This window comes from Nerophis ophidion, linkage group LG20, assembly GCF_033978795.1.
Source record: "Nerophis ophidion isolate RoL-2023_Sa linkage group LG20, RoL_Noph_v1.0, whole genome shotgun sequence".
NCBI classification, from domain to species: domain Eukaryota; kingdom Metazoa; phylum Chordata; class Actinopteri; order Syngnathiformes; family Syngnathidae; genus Nerophis; species Nerophis ophidion.
The window spans coordinates 20,932,524-20,959,304 of NC_084630.1; the positions used below are offsets into that span (position 1 = coordinate 20,932,524).

General features: G+C 41.6%; 2 protein-coding genes across 6 annotated transcripts in view; both read left to right on the forward strand.

Moving 5' to 3' along the window:
- The window catches only part of bdh2 (3-hydroxybutyrate dehydrogenase, type 2), a 56,506-nt gene extending 35,573 nt beyond the window's left edge, over window positions 1–20,933 (forward strand). For 2 of the 3 annotated variants that reach the window (XM_061880692.1, XM_061880693.1), the window contains exons 5-10: window positions 6,014–6,122; window positions 6,321–6,381; window positions 6,534–6,647; window positions 12,440–12,498; window positions 12,576–12,668; window positions 20,603–20,933. In XM_061880692.1, the coding sequence (XP_061736676.1) occupies window positions 6,014–6,122; window positions 6,321–6,381; window positions 6,534–6,647; window positions 12,440–12,498; window positions 12,576–12,668; window positions 20,603–20,656 (490 nt within the window). In that variant the 3' untranslated portion in view covers window positions 20,657–20,933. The remainder of the gene's footprint in view (window positions 1–6,013; window positions 6,123–6,320; window positions 6,382–6,533; window positions 6,648–12,439; window positions 12,499–12,575; window positions 12,669–20,602) is intronic. The other variant, XR_009803125.1, reaches the window with a different exon arrangement.
- A 4,135-nt stretch (window positions 20,934–25,068) lies between these two features.
- The window catches only part of si:dkey-162b23.4 (sodium/hydrogen exchanger 9B2), a 64,932-nt gene continuing 63,219 nt past the window's right edge, over window positions 25,069–26,781 (forward strand). For 2 of the 3 annotated variants that reach the window (XM_061880689.1, XM_061880691.1), the window contains exon 1: window positions 25,069–25,222. The gene's annotated coding sequence lies outside the window, so the exon portion shown is untranslated. Of the gene's footprint in view, window positions 25,264–26,781 lie in introns of all 3 variants that reach the window. The other variant, XM_061880690.1, reaches the window with a different exon arrangement.

The window sequence follows — 26,781 nt, forward strand, 5'->3', positions numbered from 1 at the left end:
CCGTGTAGTATTTTATACGTAAGTAGTAAAACCTTAAAGTCACATCTTAAGTGCACAGGAAGCCAGTGCAGGTGAGCCAGTACAGGCGTAATGTGATCAAACTTTCTTGTTCTTGTCAAAAGTCTAGCAGCCGCATTTTGTACCAACTGTAATCTTTTAATGCTAGACATGGGGAGACCCGAAAATAATACGTTACAGTAGTCGAGGCGAGACGTAACAAACGCATGGATAATGATCTCAGCGTCTTTAGTGGACAGAATGGAGCGAATTTTAGCGATATTACGGAGATGAAAGAAGGCCGTTTTAGTAACGCTTTTAATGTGTGCCTCAAAGGAGAGAGTTGGGTCGAAGATAACACCCAGATTCTTTACCGTGTCGCCTTGTTTAATTGTTTGGTTGTCAAATGTTAGAGTTGTATTATTAAATAGAGTTCGGTGTCTAGCAGGACCGATAATCAGCATTTCCGTTTTTTTGGCGTTGAGTTGCAAAAAGTTAGCGGACATCCATTGTTTAATTTCATTAAGACACGCCTCCAGCTGACTACAATCCGGCGTGTTGGTCAGCTTTAGGGGCATGTAGAGTTGGGTGTCATCAGCATAACAGTGAAAGCTAATACCGTATTTGCGTATGATGTCACCTAGCGGCAGCATGTAGATGCTGAAGAGTGCAGGGCCAAGGACCGAACCCTGGGGAACTCCACACGTTACCTTAACGTAGTCCGAGGTCACATTGTTATGGGAGACACACTGCATCCTATCAGTAAGATAAGAGTTAAACCAAGACAGGGCTAAGTCTGACATACCAATTCGTGTTTTGATACGTTCTAATAAAATATTATGATCGACGGTATCGAAAGCAGCGCTAAGATCGAGGAGCAGCAACATAGATGACGCATCAGAATCCATCGTTAGCAATAGATCATTAGTCATTTTTGCGAGGGCTGTCTCCGTGGAGTGATTTGCCCTGAAACCGGATTGAAAGGTTTCACATAGATTGTTAGACGCTAAGTGTTCATTTAACTGCTCCGCAACAATTTTTTCAAGGATTTTTGAAATAAAGGGAAGGTGAGACACCGGTCGGTAATTCACCATGAGGTCAGGATCGAGGTTAGGTCTTTTAAGAAGAGGATGAATAACCGCTTTTTTGAATGCTAAGGGAACAGTGCCCGAGGAGAGTGATAAGTTTATAATATTTAGCACTGATGGACCTAATAATACAAAGAGCTCCTTGATCAGTTTCCCAGGAAGAGGGTCAAGTAAACATGTTGTCTGTTTTATTCCATTTACACGTTGTAACAATTCCTCTAATGTTATTTCCTCAAAACGAGAGAAAGTATTTTGGAGGGCAGTATCCGCCGTATATACAATCGTGTCAGTGTTAATAGAACCCCGTTGTAGCTGGGACGCATTGTCTTTAATCTCCTTTCTAATGACTTCAATTTTCTTACTAAAGAATTGCATAAAGTCATCAGCTGAGTGGGTTGAGCTACTGGAAGGAGTCCCTTGTTGGGTTAGCGATGCTACCGTACTAAACAAAAATTTAGGATCGTTTTTATTACGGTGGATGAGATTTGAGTAATATTTAGCTTTAGCTAAGGTAAGCATGCGTTTATAAGTTATTAAACCTCAAGTTTAGTCGTGCGCCATTTGCGTTCCAGCTTTCTACATAATAATTTCTGAGATCTAGTTTCTTCTGTAAACCACGGGGTGCGCTTTTTTGGAGCCTTTTTTAACTTTAGCGGTGCTATGTTATCAATGGTTTCGCGCAGGGCGTCGTTAAAGTTGTTAGTGAGGTTATCAATAGAGCCCACATACTTTGGGAATGGTGCCATTACCGAGGGCAGTAGGTCGGCAAGAGTTGTCGTTGTGGCTGTATTAATGTTGCGGCTGCTATAGCAGTTATTATTATTATTAGTTTGACGAACATGCGTCTGAACCTCGAATTTTATAAGGTAATGATCAGACAATACTTTAGTATACGGGAGTATCGTAACTTTGGAAACGGTGATGCCCCTGACAAGCACTAGGTCTATCGTATTACAGTTGCGATGCGTGGGTTCATTTATTATTTGTGTGAGACCACAGCTATCAATTACAGTCTGGAGCGCTACGCACGGTGGGTCCGATGGGGTATTCATATGGATATTAAAGTCCCCCATTATGATTATATTATCGGCGTGTGTCACTAGATCAGCAACGAACTCTGAGAATTCATTAATAAAGTCCGAATAGGGCCCTGGGGGGCGGTAGATAACAGCCAGGTGTAGAGGCAGCGGTGTGACAGACCTCATAGTAAGCACCTCAAACGATTTATATTTATTATTTATGTTAGGACTAAGGTTAAAGTTTTCGTTGTATATTAGTGCAACCCCCCCACCCCTTTTGAGCGGACGGGCAATATGCGCATGTGTAAAGTTAGGAGGACATGCCTCATTTAGCGCAAAAAAGTCGTTTGGTTTAAGCCAGGTTTCGCTGAGACCGATGACGTTAAGATTGTTGTCTCTGATAATATCATTAACTAACAACGTTTTAGGAGACAATGATCTTATGTTTAAAAAACCTATATTATAGGTAGTGGGCTGTTTTAGGGAGTTTTTGATCAAATTATCCGTAGTAGCAATATTAATAATGTTGTGTTTATTATGCCCAGTGCATTTAGTATATCCATCCATCCATCCATCATCTTCCGCTTATCCGAGGTCGGGTCGCGGGGGCAGCAGCCTAAGCAGGGAAGCCCAGACTTCCCTATCTCCAGCCACTTCGTCTAGCTCTTCCCGGGGGATCCCGAGGCGTTCCCAGGCCAGCCGGGAGACATAGTCTTTCCAACGTGTCCTGGGTCTTCCCCGTGGCCTCCTACCAGCTGGACGTGCCCTAAGCACATCCGTAGGGAGGCGTTCGGGTGGCATCCTGACCAGATGCCCGAACCACCTCATCTGGCTCCTCTCGATGTGGAGGAGCAGCGGCTTTACTTTGAGTTCCTCCCGGATGGCAGAGTTTCCTCCGCCGGGTGGCATTTAGTATAGTTACGACCATATCTAGGAATTGATACGACAGGAATTTTCCGATTGTTTGATTGTTGCTTTGATAAACTGCACGCATCATGGTTAGCCACCTCAGTAACGGGGATTTTCCGATTGTTTGTTTGTTGCTTTGATAAACTGCACGCATCATAGTTAGCCACCTCAGTAAAACACATGTCCAACTCTGAAACACTCAAAGCAGAAAAAACTTGTTCTAATTTAACTGACTCCTTACCCAGACCAGTAGTCTCGCATTTTCCATCTAAATCCGTCTTCGGGATGGAGGAAAGTGGTGTTCTGTGGGGATTAGCCTTCTGCTTTGTTTTTAGCCCCGCTCGGCATCCGCGTTTCCGATCACACCGCTGGCGTCTGCTCCGTAGACGGCCCCCGCTGCTACTAGACTCCCCTGCTTCACAGGCCGCTGGATGTAGCCGCCGATGTATTCCCATGCTAGTTAGCAAGTCTAGCACGCAAGTGTCTATCGGTCCAAAACGGCCCGATGTGTCCACATCCAGAAGTGTCTGGCGGTCGTACGTGATCACGGAGTGACCACGATGTGAGCCAGCCATAAAGTTTGTGGAATTGTCCGGTATTTCTGCCAAATGTTCCATCTTTAGCAGGAGCTCCTCGAGAGCGCAGCCCGTCCGGGCGCCGCCATCTTTACATCAGTGTGTATACTATTGTGTATACAGTGTGTATACTATTGTGTATACACACACAATACATACTGACTGGTATACACACACACAATACATACTGACTGATATACACACATAATACATACTGACTGGTATACACACATACCAAATACTGACAGGTATACACACAATACATACTGACTGGTATACACACACACTACATACTGACTGGTATACACACACAATACATACTGACTGGTATACACACACAATACATACTGAATGGTATACACACACACTACATACTGACTGGTATACACACATAATACATACTGACTGGTATACACACAAACTAAATACTGACAGGTATACACACATATTAAATACTGACAGGTATACACATAATACATACTGACTGGTATACACACACAATACATACTGACTGGTATACACACACACAATACATACTGACTGATATACACACATAATACATACTGACTGGTATACACACATACAAAATACTGACAGGTATACACACAATACATACTGACTGGTATACACACACACTACATACTGACTGGTATACACACACAATACATACTGACTGGTATACACACACAATACATACTGAATGGTATACACACACACCACATACTGACTGGTATACACACATAATACATACTGACTGGTATACACACATATTAAATACTGACAGGTATACACATAATACATACTGACTGGTATACACACACAATACATACTGACTGGTATACACACACAATACATACTAACTGGTATACACACATAATACATACTAACTGGTATACACACATAATACATACTGACAGGTATACACACATAATACATACTGACCGGTATACACACATACTAAATACTGACAGGTATACACATAATACATACTGACTGGTATACACACATATTATATACTGACAGGTATACACACATAATACATACTGACTGGTATACACACATAATACATACTGACAGGTATACACACATAATACATACTGACTGGTATACACACATACTAAATACTGACTGGTATACACACATAATACATACTGACTGGCATACACACAAAATACACACTGACCGGTATACACACATAATACATACTGACTGGTATACACACACAATACATACTGACTGGTATACACACAATACACACTGACTGGTATACACACATAATAATTACAGACTGGTATACACACATACCAAATACTGACTGGTATACACACACAATACATACTGACTGGTATACACACATAATTCATACTGACTGGTATACACACATAATACATACTGACTGGTATACACACACAATACATACTGACTGGTATACACACATAATACATACTGACAGGTATACACACATAATACATACTGACAGGTATACACACATAATACATACTGACTGGTATACACACATACTAAATACTGACAGGTATACACATAATACATACTGACTGGTATACACACATATTAAATACTGACAGGTATACACACACAATACATACTGACTGGTATACACACATAATACATACTGACTGGTATACACACATAATACATACTGACAGGTATACACACATAATACATACTGACTGGTATACACACACACTACATACTGACTGGTATACACACACAATACATACTGACTGGTATACACACATAATACATACTGACAGGTATACACACATAATACATACTGACTGGTATACACACATACTAAATACTGACTGGTATACACACACAATACATACTGACTGGTATACACACATAATTCATACTGACTGGTATACACACATAATACATACTGACAGGTATACACACACAATACATACTGACTGGTATACACACAATACACACTGACTGGTATACACACACAATACACACTGACTGGTATACACACATAATAATTACTGACTGGTATACACACATAATACATACTGACGGGTATACACACATTATACAAACATATGTGCATATTTATTTTAAAATTAGTTTATTTGCATATTTTATGTAACATTAATCTCTTTGTACATTTTCATATTTAATGTACCATTAATCTATTTTCACATTTGCATATTTAATGTACAATTCATCATTTTGTGTATTTAATGTACAATTCATCCATTTGCATATCTGATGTACAATTTATATTTTTAACATTAATCTCTTTGTACATTTTCATATTTAATGTACAATTAATCTATTTGTACATTAGCATATTTAATGTACAATTAACCCTTTTGCATATTCAATGTACAATGAATGTATTTGCATATTTAATGTGCAATTAATGTATTTGCACATTTAATGTGCAATGAATGTATAGGTTTGTGCACCACGGCTCCATCTTGGACTGCGACGAGGCCGACTGGGACTTCACCATGGACGTCAACATCCGGAGCATGTACCTCATGTGCAAGGCTTTCCTGCCCCAGGTGACCTTTGCCCCCCCCCTCACTAATTGCCGATCCTGTTCTCAGCTGTACCTCTAGTAACATATGATTCTTGATTTATTTTTTGGCCGTCCTCCATGCCCCTGAAATAAGATGAGGTCACGGTCTCCCCGTTACCTCCGACATGACACGGCAGTTATGCACAATTAAAGCCACTTCTGGCTAATTTCCTCATTACAGATGCTGGCCAGGAAGTCGGGGAACATCATCAACATGGCCTCGGTGGCGTCCAGCATAAAAGGTGAGGCCAACAGGTGCGCCCGTATAAGCGGCGCTTATTTAAAGGGACACTAAGGCAGCGTAGTATGAGCATGGTAATCCTCTTACGCCAGATAACGGCTTTGTGTGTGTGTGTGTGTGTGTGTGTGTGTGACATATGTTGCCTTGACACAGGTGTGGTGAACCGGTGTGTGTACAGCACCTCCAAGGCAGCCGTGATCGGCCTCACCAAATCCATAGCTGCCGATTTCATCGAGCACGGCGTTCGCTGCAATTGCGTTTGTCCCGGTAAGTCCAGATAAAAAGAACAACACATAACACACCCACGTGACTTTTGTTATATTTGAGGACGTTGTGCCTTTTATCCTACAAAAACAAGCTATCTAAAAGTCGAAGCAATCTTTAAAATGCTCGCCCATTTCCCATGCTTTCATCCACCGAGGTTGATATGCTGACGGGTATCGAAACTGAAAGTTAACTTGACACGTCACCACCTCCTTCCCTCCCTCTCAAGGGCAGTTCTTCATGACACCATTAATAATATATACAGTATGTGTGTCAGAGTGCGTAGATGGGGGGGAAAAAAACACATTTTGTATATTTTCTTCGAGCAGAACCAAGGCCAAAAATGGTCATTTCGAAGGTGTTTGCCAGAAGAAGGTAAAATTTACTCAGGGTTTGCCGCAGCGCTTTGTTGTTAACAACAAAGAGCCACCGCCTAAACCTAAGTCTTAACAAGCTGCTCCACTTCTCTGCAGCACCCAGCATTGTTCCACCCACACAACCATCTGATTGGTTACACGCAGAGCGGTAACAGCCAATCAGCAGTGCGTATTCAGAGCGCATGGAGTCAGTTTTCCTTTGATGGAGTGAGCAGAAAGGTGTTTAGCAGGTTAGCATAATGCAGCGGACTCTCCCCAAATTATAATAAACACTTCCAAGTCAAATACTACTAACATAACTATCAATCAATCAATGTTTACTTATATAGCCCTAAATAACTAGTGTCTCAAAGGGCTGCACAAACCACAACACAAACCACTACGACATCCTCGGTAGGCCCACATAAGGGCAAGGAAAACTCACACCCAGTGGGACGTCGGTGACAATGATGACTATGAGAACCTTGGAGAGGACGAAAACAATGGATGTCGAACATGATACTGGGAAAGTTCAATTCATAATGGATCCAACACAGCCGCGAGAGTCCAGTCCAAAGCGGATCCAACACAGCAACGAGAGTCCCGTTCACAATGGGGCAAGCAGGATGAGCCCGTTGACGTTCTAGAAACATAAGCGGCAGCTCAGCTCGCTCACAGTCCTTGAGGTGAAGGATAATTTGCTTTTAGTGTAACGTTAGCTCACAGTGTGTGTGTGTGTGTGTGTGTTACGGACAGCAAAGCCCTGTCTGTCTGAAAGAAAGACAATCATTATTGACCTACAGTTAATAACTAAGTTATTTCACTTGACCTTTTTATGTGTCGATTAAGCTGTGTTGAAGCAGTTAAAAAAGGACATAATGTTAAATGAAGAGTTTCTGTCTCTGATAGTGTATAAAATAATGTAAGTGCATGATAAAGCCTACATGAACTCCATGTCGGCTTTATTAATAGTCTCTCCTATTGCTATTGTACTATTTTTTCAGCTATAGTTACATTAGTCATTAGTAATGTAGCAGCCTAGTTTTGAATGGCAGGGTCCCTGCCATCACATGTTGATAAAAATATAACATTTACATAATAAAAATCAACTACAGGCTTCCCAAATGCTGTAATAAATTAAGCATGACACTTATTGCAAACACTTACTTACAGCAAGTCATTAATTTGACATTGGAAGTCATTATTTTAGTATCTCTGGTAACTAGGACTGTTTTGTTTTTACTTTACGGAAAAGATATGGAGATATATATCGTATATTGCCATTCATTAAATGGAGCAGAAAACACAACCAAAAGTAGTTGTAGCCTTCTTCATGCGACGAAGCCGGCCAACTTCACTGCAGTCTGTACTCTCTTGGCACCCCAGGCTGTGGTGGCAGCGACGAGGGGGAAACGTGATGGCCACAGGCCGAGTTACACCCATCTTTACCCTGGAGAGTCACCACCTTAACTAACACATTTTCTGGGGGAAACACTGACACTCTTAAGTGAATCTGAATATATCTGTTTCCATGCCCGTGTTGTAGAGATGGAATTCATGAAGCGACCGGGATCTTCAGGACTCATTCCTTAAAAGACGAGCTCGTTATTATATGTATTTTTTTGTTTGATTTGTTTTTACCATTTTTTTTTATACACAGTGGGGCAAAAAAGTATTTAGTCAGCCACCGATTGTGCAAGTTTTCCCACTTAAAATGATGACAGAGGTCTGTAATTTTCATCATAGGTACACTTCAACTGTGAGAGACAGAATGTGAAAAAAAGTCCAGGAATTCACATTGTAGGAATTTTAAAGAATTTATTCATAAATTATGGTGGAAAATAAGTATTTGGTCAACCATTCAAAGCTCTCACTGATGGAAGGAGGTTTTCTTTCCTTAACACAGCTCAATCATCCTGTCCCCTTAGCAGAAAAAGAGCCCCAAAGCATGATGTTTCCACCCCCATGCTTCACAGTAGGTTTGGTGTTCTTGGGATGCAACTCAGTATTCTATTTTCTCCAAACACGACGAGTTGAGTTTATACCAAAATGGATACATGGATGATACAGCAGAGGATTGGGACAATGTCATGTGGTCAGATGAAACCCAAATAGAACTTTTTGGTATAAACTCAACTCGTCATGCATGCCACAGTAGCGAAGAGAGTGTGCAGTACCCCCGTTTAGGTTATTTAATTAGACATGCCGCCAGCGGGATGTTTTTGATGAGCACGCTGTGGAGTAAACTTTAAGAAGTCAGCCAACACGCCTCGTCTGCATCTTTTATGGTTAGACAAGACAACACATATATTTGCAAGGCCATTTTCAAGAAGGATATGTAAAGAGAAACTACATCTTGTGAAGCCAACCCCAAAAAGTTGGCTCACCTGTGCTGCCGATGAAATGTGAGTTCAGATATATCATTTCCTTATTTTTTCACGTTTAATATGTTTTTTCAAATTACATTTTGACAGTACCACAAAAGACATGTTTTAATTGCTGATTCGGGTTTAATGATTTTAAAATGCACCAGAAAATAACCCGCTTTGTACACTGCCCTGTAGGGCATGAATGTGTTCCTGTTAAGTATTTCTCCAGCAATGGTCATGTGGGGACATCAATGATGGTATTTTGAGAGGTAATCATTGAAGTCGGACATCACTGAAGGCATAGGTGGGAAACTGTCCAGAGTCTGTGCATCGGTTGGGGACATCTCTGCGCTGCTGACCAGTCTCTGCTCGGGATGGTCTCCTGCTAGCCCCACTATGGATTGGACTCTCACTATTATGTTAGATCCACTATGGACTGGACTCTCACTATTATGTTAGATCCACTATGGACTGGACTCTCACTATTATGTTGGATCCACTATGGAATGGACTCTCACTATTATTTTAGATCCACTATGGACTGGACTCTCACTATTATGTTAGATCCACTATGGACTGGACTCTCACCATTATGTTAGATCCACCATAGACTGGAATTTCATACTATTATGTTAGATCCACTAAGGACTGGACTCTCACACTATTATGTTAGATCCACTATGAACTGGACTCTCACTATTATGTTAGATCCACTATGGACTGGACTCTCACTATTATGTTAGATCCACTATGGACTGGACTCTCACTATTTAGTTAGATCCACTTTGGACTGGACTTTCACTATTATGTTAGATCAACTATGGACTGGACTCTCACTATTATCTTAGATCCACTATGGACTGGACTTTCACTATTATGTTAGATCCACTATCGACTGGACTTTCACTATTATGTTAGATCCACTATGGACTGGACTCTCACTATTATGCTAGATCCACTATGGACTGGACTTTCACTATTATGTTAGATCCACCATGGACTGGACTCTCACTATTTAGTTAGATCCACTTTGGACTGGACTTTCACTATTATGTTAGATCCACTATGGACTGGACTCGCACTATTATGTTAGATCCACTATCGACTGGACTTTCACTATTATGTTAGATCCACTATGGACTGGACTCTCACTATTTAGTTAGATCCACTTTGGACTGGACTTTCACTATTATGTTAGATCCACTATGGACTGGACTCTCACTATTATGTTAGATCCACTATCGACTGGACTTTCACTATTATGTTAGATCCACTATGGACTGGACTCTCACTATTTAGTTAGATCCACTTTGGACTGGACTTTCACTATTATGTTAGATCCACTATGGACTGCACTCTCACTATTATGTTAGATCCACTATCGACTGGACTTTCACTATTATGTTAGATCCACTATGGACTGGACTCTCACTATTTAGTTAGATCCACTTTGGACTGGACTTTCACTATTATGTTAGATCCACTATGGACTGGACTCTCACTATTATGTTAGATCCACTATCGACTGGACTTTCACTATTATGTTAGATCCACTATGGACTGGACTCTCACTATTTAGTTAGATCCACTTTGGACTGGACTTTCACTATTATGTTAGATCCACTATGGACTGGACTCTCACTATTATGTTAGATCCACTATCGACTGGACTCTCACTATTATGTTAGATCCACTATGGACTGGACTCTCACTATTTAGTTAGATCCACTTTGGACTGGACTTTCACTATTATGTTAGATCCACTATGGACTGGACTCTCACTATTATGTTAGATCCACTATCGACTGGACTTTCACTATTATGTTAGATCCACTATGGACTGGACTCTCACTATTATGTTAGATACACTATGGACTATACTTTCACTATTATGTTAGATCCACTATGGACTGGACTCTCACTATTATCTTGGATCCACTATGGACTGGACTTTCACTATTATGTTAGATCCACTATGGACTGGACTTTCACTATTATGTTGGATCCACTATGGACTGGACTTTCACTATTATGTTAGATCCACTATGGACTGGACTCTCACTATTATGTTAGATTCACTATGGACTAGACTTTCACTATTATGTTACATCCACTATGGATTGGACTCTCACTATTAACTAGATCCACTCGACGTCCATTGCACTGGTCACCCTAGATGGGGTCCCCCACATCTGCGGTCCTCTCCAAGGTTTCTCATTGACATCCCACTGGGTTGAGTTTTTCCTTGCCCTGATGTGGGATCTGAACCGAGGATGTCGTTGTGACTTGTGCAGCCCTTTGAGACACTTGTGATTTAGGGCTATATAAATAAACATTGATTAGTTGATTGAAACGCACGACCCGCCACTGTTAAAATGGCACATAGCTCCGCCTCCTCTGAAGTCATTCATGCTCTTGCGCCAAGGCGATACAAATAATTGCTCTTGCGACATCCAGTGGACACATTTAGAACAGCAGTTTATTTCAATCAAAAATGTCAGTTCTTTTTTTATACTAGGGGAACGCAAAACCTATTAGTCTGCCTCATTCGTCCCCAAAGGCTAAAATATAAAAAATTAAAAAAATTAAATAACATATTTTATATTCTTGTTCCTTCAAAATAGCCACCCTTTGCTCCGATTACTGCTTTGCACACTCTTGGCATTCTCTCCATGAGCTTCAAGCACACCTGTGAAGTGAAAACCGTTTCAAGCTCATCAAGAGAATGCCCAGAGTGTGCAAAGGGTGGCTATTTGGAAGAAACTAGAATATAAAACATATTTTCAGTTATTTCACCTTTTTTATTGTTAAGTATATAACTCCACATGTGTTCATTCATAGTTTTGATGTGAAAATCTACAATGTAAATAGTCATGAAAATAAAGAACACACAGAATGAGAAGGTGTGTCCAAACTTTTGATTTGTTTTCATCCTTCCAGTACACTTTATTGTCAAAAATGTTCTTCAATACCGTATATGAATATAAATTCCTCTAATTAAGACTGTTTCACAGCATCCATTTTGTCTCAACAATTAACTAACTAATCCAAAGTTCTGATCCTGCCTCAGGCACTGTTGACACACCATCACTGAGGGGTAGAATCCAGGCCCAACCTGACCCAGAAAAGGTACGGTTAGCCTATTTTTTGTATCACCTTTTTAAAGTGTTCCCACCTTACACACTATTCTTTGCACCTGCTAACAGGCTTATAAGGATTTCATGGCCAGGCAGAAGACAGGGAGGATGTGCACAGCTGACGAGGTGGCTCACCTGTGCGTGTACCTGGCCTCCGATGAGGTGAGCATGCCAGGGCTAAGGTGGCGAGGTTTAGCACATGTTGACCTTATATCGCGGGTTTGTCTCTGTGCGATATAGAAAATGACTATATGGTGATATTGGAGTATAGGTTCTAGCTGCGGGCATTACACTACAGGCTCTTCTCACTCTTTCTTGTCTCTAGTTCTCACAGAGACGTAAAACAAGCGCACCTTCTTACATACGTCACATACGTATACACCCTCGCGGAGTAGAGAGGTAGCGGCATGGTAACATTAGCTGTGGTGCTAACGGTGCGGTGTGAGTGGTAATACGAGAGAGAGAAGGTGCGAATCTGGTAACAAATGAAGACAGAATTAATTCCCAAGAAAAACAGCAGGGGGTCCATCGTCTGGCGGTGGTTTGGCTTCAAGTGGGAAGTTGTTGAACAGTGTCCAGTCCATAGTGGATCTGACATTATAGTGAAAGTCCAGTCCATAGTGGATATAACATAATAGTGAGAGTCCAGTCCATAGTGGATCTAACATTATAGTGAGAGTCCAGTCCATAGTGGATCTAACATAATAGTGAGAGTCCAGTCCATAGTGGATCTAACATAATGACAGTCCAGTCCATAGTGGATCTAACATAATAGTGAAAGTCCAGTTCATAGTGGATCCAACATAATGACAGTTCAGTCCATAGTGGATCTAACATAATAGTGAGAGTCCCATTCATAGTGGATCCAACATAATGACAGTCCAGTCCATAGTGGATCTAACATAACAGTGAGAGTCCAGTTCATAGTGGATCTAACACAATGACAGTCCAGTCCATAGTGGATCCAACATAATAGTGAGAGTCCAGTCCATAGTGGACCTAACATAATAGTGAGAGTCCAGTCCATGGTGGATCCAACATAATAGTGAGAGTCCAGTCCATGGTGGATCCAACATAATAGTGAGAGTCCAGTCCATAGTGGATCTAACATAATAGTGAGAGTCCAGTCCATAGTAGATCTAACATAATAGTGAGAGTCCAGTCCAGAGTGGATCCAACATGATAGTGAGAGTCCAGTCCATAGTAGATTTAACATAATAGTGAAAGTCCGGTCCATAGTGGATATAACATAATAGTGTGAGAGTCCAGTCCATAGTGGATTTAACATAATAGTGTGTGACATCATCCACAAAAGTGCACTTTATATGTTCGGCATTTTTAGCCTCTTTAATGCACAAAATGTACTATGTTTTCCGGACTATAAGGCGCACTTAAAAACCTTTCATTTTCTCAAAAATCCCCAGCACGCCTCAAAACCCGGTGCACCTAATGTAAGGAATAGTTTTGGTTGCGCTTACCGACCTCGAAGCAATTTTATATCATACATGGTGAAATGATAAGTGTGACCAGTAGATGGCAGTCACACATAAGAGATATGTGTAGACTGCAATATGACGCCGGTAAACACCAAAACTTTAAATGTTAAAAAAAAAGAACATTACACAAAGCACTCAATAATCTGTCAGCATGTTTTAGTATGACTTTGAAGCCAGACTTCCCTCTCCTCAGCTACTTTGTCCAGTTCCTCCCGGAGGATCCCGGGGCGTTCCCAGGCCAGCCGGGAGACATAGTCTTCCCAATGTGTCCCGGGTCTTCCCCGTGGCCTCTTACCGGTCAGACGTGCCCTAAACACCTCCCTAGGGAGGAGTATTTTTTCTGTTTTTATTTGCCACACGTAGAAACCTGGTCCGTGAAAGTAATGCATAGATTAAATCGGTCCCTGGTGGAGAAAAGGTTGTGGAACCCTGGTCTACATAACATGTGATGGTGGTTCTATGGTCAAAATGTTGCATAGATGATGTTTTACACATCATCTTTAAGTCTCTTCAGGATGCACCGTTTTGCGGGCGGTCTTATTTACGTGCCTCCACTTTGACAGCGATCTTGTTGTAGTTTTAGCCCTTCCATACAGTCTACTGACAGATATAAGTTAGAACTATACACTACTTTTTATTATAAATGTTGTAGTTTTTACCGTCCATAACGTGTCTACTGACAGATATAAGTTAGAAAAACCAGATGCTAACCGACCATTGAAAATACATGGGTATGGCTAGTAGCTACTATTAGCAAACAGACTTCACCAACTCGACGTAATATCTTAACATCGACACACTCTCGTCGCAACTCGGCCCTAATGGTCGGCACCTACAAGTTTATAATTAGTTGTAACATGTTGGACGGTTGTTTTTACGATATGCAGGCAAACAACAACTTTAAAACATACCGGCTTAGCTACGGCACCTGGCAGCCACCTTGGTATAGACCAGGGGTCGGGAACCTTTTTGGCTGAGAGAGCCAAGAAGCCAAATATTTTAAAATGTATTTCCGTAAGAGCCATATAATATTTTTTTTAACACTGAACACAACAAAACGCGTGCATTTTTAAGAAAGACCAACATTTCTAGAGAGGTCTCTTTTTCTTTGTAATAACATTGTTATTCTGAAGCTAACTGTGGAGGGGGCGTGGCCTGCGAGCCTGCAGCGAAGCAGGGTGTTACCAGGACAGGCCTCGAATTCAGCGACACGTGCGTAGATGGCCCACCTGGGCCTTTTTATCTGATCACCTGTCGCTATGTTATAAGCAGCAGCCAGGAGGAGAGATTGGCTTGGGGCTAGAATCCAGGGCGCGAGCAATAACGAAAGAGAAAAAGACAATTGCTGGAAAGCAACTGAGAGACTTATTGAAAAATAAAACCATATTGTAACCCTGAAAACTGGCTCTCATATCAGTGCTTGGTGGTCTGAAGAGCCCTCTGGAAGGCAAGCCCCACACTAACCAATAATAAATAAATGACTTCTTACCAACTTATTGAACATAAAAATGCATGGCAATATTTTATATTTTGAACGTTATTTTTAACAGTGTGATTACAAGTGGAATTATTCATTATTTATCGTGTTAAGCAATGTTAGCTCAGGTTTATCCGAGAGCCAGATGCAGTCATCAAAAGAGCCACATCTGGCTCGCGAGCCATAGGTTCCCTACCCCTGGTATAGACGATCACAGCCCTTCCCTCACGAATGTTGGTGCGTGCGCACCAGCAGCAGACAGTACGGTACTGTGGAAGTCTGAAGCCGACACGACAAACGCGCTCAGAGGAGATAATGTTTGGAAAAAAGGTGACCGTTTTTTAACAAAATTTTTGTTTTGAAGGGGGAAATCCAAACTTCCTGTGGATTTTTGGTGGGGGTTGTCAATACATGAAATGCAGGTCTAAGTGAGACCTACATAGAGGTTTTTATTTCATGTCTGTACGACATTCCTACTGAAAGTTGCCGGCTGTTTTGCCTGTGTTTTCTTCCTAGGAGCAGTTTTGTCTGTGTTTTATTCCTAGGGGGCGCTAGAGCACAATTTTGAGTTTTGGGGTTAGGTTTTTTGATTAGATTGCAATTTTCGCCAATCCTGATGTGTGTGTCAAAGTTGGTGAGTTTTGAAGCATGTTAAGGGGGTTAAATTACAGCTCAAAGCTGCAGAATAATAATAAAGAAAGTATATAACGCTAGAAATTAAATAGGGTCCTCGGTCCCAAAGGGACATTCGGTCTCTAATTGGAGATGCCTGATAATGGCTTTTTTGCCGATTTCCGATATTGTCCAACTCTTAATTACCGATTCCGATATCAACCGATACCGATATATACAGTCATGGAATGAACACATTTTATGCCTAATTTTGTTGTGATGCCCCGCTGGATGCATTAAACAATGTAACTTTACCATAAATTGATTAACATGGACCCCGACTCAAACAAGTTGAAAAACTTATTCGGGTGTTATCATTTAGTGGTCAGTTGTATGGAATATGTACTGTACTGTCTAATCCACTAACACAAGTTTCAATCAATCAATCAAAAACAAGGTTTTCCAAAATAAGAGAACAACTTCATCTCTAGTTATGGAAAAAAGTGCCAACATGGCACTGCCATATTTAGTATTAAAGTCACAAAGTGCATTATTTTCTTTAACATGCCTCAAAATAGCAGCTTGAAAAAAGGGACATGCTCTGCCTGAGATAATCCTGATACCCACTACAACTATGGGAAATACTGTTGTGGAGGACCCCTTCCCTCCGGGTTCCTCGGACCACCAAGGAGAGACATTAATGCGAGCGGTTCTGTGACTTTCTTTATCTCCTGCTGCCCTTTCACACATTGAGAGGTGATTGCATAACCGCGCCCAGGTAGGCCATTTACGCACGTGGCGCCCCGCCTCGCTACAGATCCACCGGCCACGCCTGCTCACAACTATACTTTGACTTTTATAAAGTGCATTATTTTGCTTCAAAACAACAGCTACAAAAACAATGAAGGCACACAGCTTCAGTCCAGAGTATACTAGCCCACGTCCGTGTTTTACCGGATATGCGGCGTTTTAAAAAGTCATTAATTTTACTTTTTTTAAACCGCTACCGATAATTTCCGATATTACATTTTAAAGCATTTATCGGTCAATAATATCGGCAGGCTGATACTATCGGAAATCTGTAGTTAGAACTGTACTACAGATGCGCGGTTTACGGTCTCATCTGCGCAGTCCGCGGATAAATCGCGGGTCGGGCGGGTGACATTACGAAAAAATTTATTTCAAATATATTCGGGCGGGTGGCGGTTTAACCATTCGGAAATATTTAATATATATAGTTCAGGGATCGGCGACCTTTACCACTCAAAGAACCATTTTGGCCCGTATCTCAAAGTAATGAAGACAATAAGAGCCACAAACATTCCCGCGAATATCTGCTGTTGGTCACCCAAATAACAAGAATAAGGGCGTGATATGAAGTCATTGCCTTTGACTCCTTCTACAATATGTACAAACTACTTGCCAGTCCAGCAACATGTTGCATGTGGCTTCCGCAGATACTCGTACACGACTGCAAGGCATACTGGGTGATACAGAGTACACTGATGGTTGTGATATAAGCAACTTTAACACTCTTACTAATACGCGCCACACTGTGAAGCTACACCAAACAAGAATGACAAACACATTTCGGGAGAACATCCTCACAGTAACACAACATAAACGCAACACAACAAATACCCAGAATCCTTTGTATCCATGACTATTCCTGACTATATTATACACCCTGCTAGCAGCAAACCCCCCCACCCCCGTGCGTCGGTAAGGTGGATGGGGTTGGGGGTGTAAAATATAGTCAGGAAGAGTCATGATTGCAAAGGATTCTGGGTAACCATCAGTGTACTCTGTATCACCCAGTATGCCTTTCAATCTTGTACGTGTATCAGCGGAAGCTGCATACATCATGTTGCTAGACTTGCAAGCAGTTTATACATGTTGTAAAAGGCGTCTGAGGCAATGATTTCATACCACGCCCTTATTCTCGTTATCTGGATTAGCACCAGTGTATGTTCGCGAGAATGGTTGCGGTTCCCATTGTCTTCTTTACTCTGTGAAACGGGTTAAAATAGCTTTCGGGTGTCAAAGGTTGCCGACCCCTGATACATAACAACGGCCGGGTGGTTGCGGTTTTGATAAAATGTTGGTTCGGGTAGTTGACGACTTTAGTGATGCGGTTGCGGATGATATAATTGCCTATCCGCGCATCTCTAAACTGTACGCTACTTTTATATTACAAATGGCAAAAGCGGAGGATGCGTGTGCGTTTACGAGCCGGTCGTGGAAAAATAAAGAGCTTAGTAGGACAATGGCAGACTCTCGCAAAGCACTTTGGGTAAATTTCAACCAGAGATGTGCGATAATATCAGCCTGCCGATATTATCGGCCGACAAATGCTTTTAAATGTGATGTGGGAAATTATCGCTATCTGTTTCAAAAAGTAAAATTCATGACTTTTCAAAACGCCGCTGTATGGAGTGGTACATGTCCGGTAAAACATGGATATAAACCCAGTCAGCAATCCCTCCCCTCTCCCCTCTCCCACACACAACACAGGAATTGAGGACTGCAGCGTGAGAGGTTTACTGGCGACGCTTGATGGCATGAGCGCAGAATAACAACAGCAAGAGTGTGTTGTTGCCGGTGCTGTAGCCGTGGCTAACAAGCCAGCTTGACACCATGTCTATGGTTTGGGATTATTTTACAGTGTGTCTGACGGATAAAAACAGGCAATTTGCAAAGACCACTTCAAGCACTCACCACCAGCTTGCAGCACATTTGTGTTACTCATACAAATACATTAGAGCAGGGCAGATTGAGCCCAGTTTATAATTTCCTGTTATACAGTATGCCAGGCTGTCTTGCACTAAAGGAGGACTATGTTATTGTTTACTTTATGACTCTAGTATACTCTGGACTGAAGCTGTGTGCCTTCACTGTTTTTGTAGCTGTTGTTTTGAGGCATGTTTTAAAAAAAGAAAATAATAATGATCTTTGTGAAAGTCCAAGTATAGTATTTCCCATCGTTGTAGTGCAGGCGTGTCCAAAGTGCGGCCCGGGGGCCATTTGCGGCCCGCAGCTAATTGTTTACCGGCCCGCCACACATTCTGGAAATGCTATTGCAAAAATAAAAAAGGACATTAAAAATATAATGTTGACTCAAAGCTGCCATGCAGGCTGTTTTTTTTCTTTTGTCTTTATTTTACCATGTAAAAACCATCTTTACCATGAATTGATTAACGTGTACTCCAACTTAAACAAGTAGAAAAACTTATTCGGGTGTTACCATTTAGTTGTCAATTGTATGGAATATGTACTGTACTGTGCAATCTACTAATACAAGTTTCAATCAATCAAGTATTTATTTTTTTGCCATTGCTCAAAAAATGACAAAAAAAATCCATGTTATATAATGAATTATTTTCAAAGCTCCAATTAGTTTAAAAAGTTCACTTTAAAATGTTTTATGTGGTAAATATTGCACATATTGTGCAGTTGCCATGTAAAACAAAGTTTTATTTGACAAAAGAGCATAAAACAAACAAAATAATAGTTAAAACCTAAAATTGACAGATATATCTGAAGTTGATCTTGTAACTTAAGTGTTGAAAGTTAAAAAAAATAATAATAAAAATGTATCACTTTCTGAGTGGGGCACCTTTTGGATTCCAAATATATTTAGTGGTATTTTATTTATCTTTTCACTGTGATTACTCAAAAATAATAAAGAATTAAAATCAATGATATCCTGCATTACTGATCTTTTAGGGCTCTCATTAATAAATACGGCATATTTCAGTTTTACTATAAAAAAAAAAAAACAAAGATGTTTTTGACGGAAAAGCCAAAGGAGCTTTTTTTTTTTTTAAGTTGATACAGAAATGTCTTGTAAGCGTTAAATAAAAAATAATAATAAAAATGTTACTTATTTTTAACATTTTAATAACTTGAGACCCTTTATGGTCCCTGGGACCCCTAAATGTAAAATCAATTTTAAAAATCCGTATATTTTGTTATGGTTTGAAAATGAAAAATATCAAAATAGCTCTGGCATGCTTTAATTTTTTCGTGTGCGGCCCTCAGTGGAAAAAGTTTGGACACCCCTGTTGTAGTGGGTATAAGGATTATCTCAGGAGAGCATGTCCCAAATTCCAAGCTGCTGTTTTGAGTGATGTTAAAAAAAAAAAAAATGCACTTTGTGACTTCAATAATAAATATGGCAGTGCCATGTTGGCATTTTTTTCCATAACTTGAGTTGATTTATTTTGGAAAACCTTGTTACATTGTTTCATGCATCCAGCGGGGCATCACATCAAAATTAAGCATAATAATGTGTTCATTCTACAACTGAATATATCGTATCGGTTGATATCGGAATCGGTAATTAAGAGTTGGACAATATCGGATATGGGCAAAAAAGCCATTATCGGACATCTCTAATTTCAACCACACATGGGTAGTTGTTTGCTGATGTGACCATTCTAAATATTGTTTTTAATTTACAGAAAGTATTAGTTGTTGGGTGTTAATGTGTGCCGTCTGCCCTCCCGCAGTCGGCCTATGTGACTGGCACCGAGCACATCATGGATGGAGGATGGAGGCTTTAAGGAACACGCAGCAAAACTCCGCCCAGTCATGGCTGCTCTTATTAAAATGGACGTAAGGATCAATCGACGGTTTGATTATTTCCAAATTCCACTTTGAATGTGTCATCTTACAGTATGTGTCAAATTACAGATGAATGCACTCTTTTGATCACTGCTGCAGCGACACAATAACAATGCAACCATGCTTTGAATGAATGTAAAAATAACAATAACAACGTCCCTTGTGGATCATTAAAGTGTGTCCAAGTCTAACAATAAATCTTTATTTAAACTGGTACATCCATATTTTTCCACATCTTGTTACATTACAGCCTTATTCCAAAAATGTGTCCTGGGCATGAGGTTAAAGTGCATCCGGCAGTGAAGGCTCCTCTATGGGGTTTTGGGGCACTAGGAGGTTAACACCTTTACTACTGTTACCCCAGGTGGCCCTTGGCAGAGGCCTAATACCTGACTGCCCCCTAGCCGGGGTTACGGCGAAGACCTCATGGGCGGAAGACAATAGATTTTAAAAACTACCATAACGGCTGCAATGGCGAAGAAGGCTGCAGCAGAAAAGGGTCCTTAATAGTTTTGGACTCCATGCCACTGGACCCTGACCCGGATCTGTCAAGGATGGTGTGGTGACTGTCTGTGCACCAGTCTCCCCACGTTAAACTAAGTCACGCACAGGCATCCTCCATAAAGGGATACACCCCTACCAGGAGGATCGGCATACTCGTTCCAGTGACCGCCGATGATGATTCCAAAATGGAAAAAAAAACATTTTTGTCATCAAAATTCTACACCCAATACCCCTGTGGAAAGACTCTTTGCTCCGGGTTCTTCTGACAACCAAGGAGAGACATGATGGTGTGGCAGTCTTGAGATTTAGTTTATTTTTCAAATAACCTCAGCTCTGGTCAGGTCGCTTTTCAGCCTTCCGGGTGTCTGGTGACGGTCACGCTATTTTTTTGCTTTCCAGTTTGCCGTTTGCATCTTGCTCTCGCCTCCGCTCGCGTTCGGGTTCTATCTTCGCCACTTGCTCCAACTTCTCCAGCCCCCTCCTTCTCTGCTGCCGCCCTTTTTAAGTGTGACAGGTGATTAGTCCAACTGCGCCCAGGTGGGCCATCTACGCACCTGTCGTCGATCTCAGAGCGCCCCCCCCTCGCTGCAAGTCCGCAGGCCACTCCTCCTCACAACCCCATAATCACAATGTGAAAATATTTTCTTACATTTTTTTTTTTGCAAATTTATCCAAAAAAACCCCAAATAAATCACATTCACATAAGTATTCCCAAGATCTGTACCTTGAGATACATGATCGGCGGTCAAAAACAAGGTTTTTGACTTAAATCAATGTTTATCAATCAAAGTTTACTTATCCATTCATCCATCCATCCATCTTCTTCCACTTATCCAAGGTCAGGTCCCGGGGGAAGCAGCCTAAGCAGGGAAGCCCAGACTTACCTCTCCCCAGCCACTTCGTCCAGCTCTTCCCAGGGGATCCCGAGGCGTTCCCAGGCCAACTGGGAGACATAGTCTTCCCAACGTGTCCTGGGTCTTCCCCATAGTCTCCTACCAGTTGGACGTTCCCTAAACACCTCCCTAGGGAGGCGTTCGGGTGGCATCCTGACCAGATGCCCGAACCACCTCATTTGATTCCCCTCCATGTGGAGGAGCAGCGGCTTTACTCTGAGCTCATCCCGGATGGCAGAGCTTCTCACCCTATCTCTAAGGGAGAGCTCCAAACTCATTTGGGCCGCTTGTACCCGTGATCTTGTCCTTTCGGTCATAACCCAAAGCTCATGACCATGGGGAGGATGGGAACGTAGATCGACCGGTAAATTGAGAGCTTTGCCTTCCGGCTCAGCTCCTTCTTCACCACAACGAATCGATACTGAAGACGCCGCACAGATCCGCCTGTCGACCTCACCTTCCACTCTTCCCTCACTCGTGAACAAGACTCCGAGGTACTTGAACTCCTCCACTTGGGGCAAGATCTTCTCCCCAACTCGGAGATGGAACGCCACGCTTTTCCGGGCGAGAACCATGGACTCGGTCTTGGAGGTGCTGATTCTCATCCCAGTCGGTTCACACTCTGCTGCGAACCAATCCAGTGAGAGCTGAAGATCCCGGCCAGATGAAGCCATCAGGACCACATCATCTGCAAAAAGCAGAGACCTAATCCTGCAGCCATCAAACCGGATCCCCTCAACGCTTTGACTGTGCCTAGAAATTCTGTCCATAAAAGTTATGAACAGAATGGGTGACAAAGGGCTGCCTTGGCGGAGTCCAACCCTCACTGGAAACGTGTCCGACTTACCGCTGGTAATGTGGACCAAGCTCTGACACTGATCATATAGGGAGTGGACCGCCACAATCAGACAGTCCGATATCCCATACTCTCTGAGCAGTCCCCAAAGGTCCAATGCCTTCTCCAAGTCCACAAAGCACATGTAGACTGGTTGGGCAAACTCCCATGCACCCTCAAGGACAGGTGTGTTTTTCAAAAATCAGTTTTACCGCAGGTGGACTCCAGTTGCGCTGTAGGAAGGTCTCGAGGATGATCAGTTGGAACAAGACGTGCCTGAGCTTACTTTTGAGCTTCATGGCAAAGGCTAGGAATAGGGTTGTACGGTATACCAGTACTAGTATAGTATCACAGTACTAATGCATCAAAAATGGTACTATACTCTGTAGAGTATAGTTCGGCAGTGTTTTAACTACTTCTAAATCACTAATCCTGGCCTCCATGGCGACAAATAAATTAAGTTTCTTACATGTACCATTATCACTGGAGGACAAGGAATAGCTAAACATGCTTCACTACACACCGTAGGAGTACTCAGTGGCCTAGTAGTTAGCGTGTCCGTCCTGAGATGGGTAGGTTGGGGGTTCTAACACCATCCGAGTCATACCAAAGACTATAAAAAAATGGGACCCATTGCCTCCCTGCTTGGCACTCAGCATCAAAGGTTGGAATTGGGGGTTAAATCACCATAAATGATTCCCGGGCGCGGCACCGCTGCTGCCCACTGCTCCCCTCACTTCCCAGGGGGTGATCAAGGGGATGAGTCAAATGCAGAGGACAAACTTCACCACACCTAGTGTGTGTGTGACAATTATTGGTACTTTGACTTTAATACAATAGCTCACCGGTGTCACAATGTAAACAAACGCCATGGGTGGAGCTACACCTGACATCCACTGTACTGATATCAAGTGCATCTAGTCAATAATACGATGATCACATCGATATTTTTTATCGTCGCAAAATCTTTTTGCTTTTTAAAAAATTTATATTATGTTGATACACTCAGGAAATACGTCCTCTGGACACATGAGGACTTTGAATATGACCGATGTATGATCCTGTAACCACTTGGTATCGAATAGATACCTAAATGTGTGGTATCGTCCAAAACTAATAACTTGAGTTGATTTATTTTGTGAAACCTTGTTACATTGTTTGATGCATTCAGCGGGGCATCACAACAAAATTAGGCATAATAATGTGTTCATTCCACCACTATCGCTATCGGTTGATATCGTAGTCGGTAATTAAGAAATGGACAATATCGGATAATGGCAAAAAAGCCATTATCGGACGTCTCTAATCAATTGCTAAATGTGTGGTATCATCCAAAACTAATGTAAAGTATCAAAGAAGAGAAGAATAAGTGATTATCCATCCATCTATCCATTTTATACCGCTTATTCCCTTTGGGATTGCGGGGTGCGCTGGTGCCTATCAGCTACAATCGGGCGGAAGGCGGTGCACACCCTGGACAAGTCGCCACCTCATTGCAGGGCCAACACAGATAGACAGACAACATCCACACTCACATTCACACACTAGGGACCATTTAGTGATTATTACATTTGAACAGAAGTCTATACAGAACATGGTTCAACAGAAAATAAGCAGTATATGAATAAGTAGAATAATACTACATTTTTACAGCTTGTTCTTTATAGTTTTGACAAAACAATAGAATGATGATATGTTACTGCATACGTCAGCAGATTAATTAGGAGCCTTTGTTTGCTTACTTGCTACCAAAAGATACGTAGTCTGGTATGTTCACTATTTTATTTAAGGACACGATTGTTATTGTATGTTTGATTAATGTACCCTACGATTTTTTGCTAAAATAAAGCCAAAAATGCAATTTTTGGGGGGTGTCCTTTATTTACAAAAGTATCAAAATACATTTTTGCACCGGTCTCGAGACAACCCTATAGCTGTGAATACTTTTTTTTTTTTTTTTTTTAGTAAATTTGCCCAAAATTCTAAAACAACTACCTTTACGTTGTCATGGTGGGTTATTGTGTGTAGAATTTTGAGGACAAAAAATACACTGCAACCAAACACAATGTAAGACAAAGTGAAGGCTACACACACACACACACACACACACACACACACACACACACACACACACACACACACACACACACACACACACCTCCTTCCTAACCTCGCCGTGCTGTGCCTAATCCCCATCTATTCCCATTTCCCTCGCGGCCGACGTGCCAGAAAGGCTGCGGGCGGCAGCTTTGTGACAATGTTCTCGCACTGAGGTGAATCTTCATTTACTTTGTGACAATGTTCTCGCACTGAGGTGAGTCTTCATTTACTTTGTGACAATGTTCCCGCACTGAGGTGAGTCTTCTTTTACTTCATCGACAGCAGAGCTCTTGAGGACTCTGCCACTGTGCGCCCATTATCGGACAGGCGGACTTCTTAACCTCCAAAATAAAAACCCGCTGTTTATGTCTAAATGATGATTTAATTCGCCTTGTTTGTGCTCGTAGTTATTAAAGACGACATTATTGGTGGTTTTGGCGCTAGTATTGTCGCTTAGTGTGACGGGCTAGCATGCTAATTGGCTATTATTATTGTTTTTTAAACGCCCCTACCGTGCAAATGTCAAAGTTTTAACCGCGACTATATGCGCCGAATACATTGGGACACTTTATATAAGACACCTCCATGTCTGTTTGCCGAATCCAAGCATTTTGTTCATCAGGAGAGCTGGATTCGCCCAAAGTGTGTGATAATGTGAAGCTAATCCGGCAGTAAACTCTTCTTGCTACTTCCGCAGTAATACAATGTGAAGCAAACAATCCTGTGATTGGTGCATTAATAACACGGTGAAGCAAGCCCTCCTGTGATTGGTTGGGAGTTTATTCCAAACATCTTTTGATATTATGCATCCATATTTTCATATTTCAGTTTCATTTGGAACATGCATACGATACAATGTCATGCATCACACAATTCCACTTGTTTCATTACAGCATTAACTTGTGTGATGACTGTATTATGATGATAGTACATACAAACCCCGTTTCCATATGAGTTGGGAAATTGTGTTAGATGTAAATACAAACGGAAAACAATGATTTGCAAATCATTTTCAACCCATATTCAATTGAGTGCACTACAAAGACAAGATATTCTATGTTGAAACTCATAAACTTTTTTTTTTTTTGCAAATAATAGCTAACTTAGAATTTCATGGCTGCAACACGTGCCAAAGTAGTTGGGAAAGGGCATGTTCACCACTGTGTTACATCACCTTTTCTTTTAACAACTATCAATAAATGTTTGGGAACTGAGGAAACAAATTGTTGAAGCTTTGAAAGTGGAATTCTTTCCCATTCTTGTTTTATGTAGAGCTTCAGTCGTTCAACAGTCCGGGGTTGTCGCTGTCGTATTTTACGCTTCATAATGCGCCACACATTTTCCATGGGAGACAGGTCTGGACTGCAGGCGGGCCAGGAAAGTACCCACACTCTTTTTTTTACAAAGCCACGCTGTTGTAACACGTGTTGAATGTGGCTTGGCATTGTCTTGCTTAAATAAGCAGGGGCATCCATGAAAAAGACGGCGCTTAGATGGCAGCATATGTTGTTCCAAAACCTGTATGTACCTTTCAGCATTAATGGTGCCTTCACAGATGTGTAAGTTACTCATGCCTTGGGCACTAATGCACCCCCATACCATCACGGATGCTGGCTTTTGAACTTTGCGTCGATAACAGTCTGGATGGTTCGCTTCATCTTTGGTCCGGATGACACGATGTGGAATATTTCCAAAAACAATTAGAAATGTGGACTCCTCAGACCACAGAACA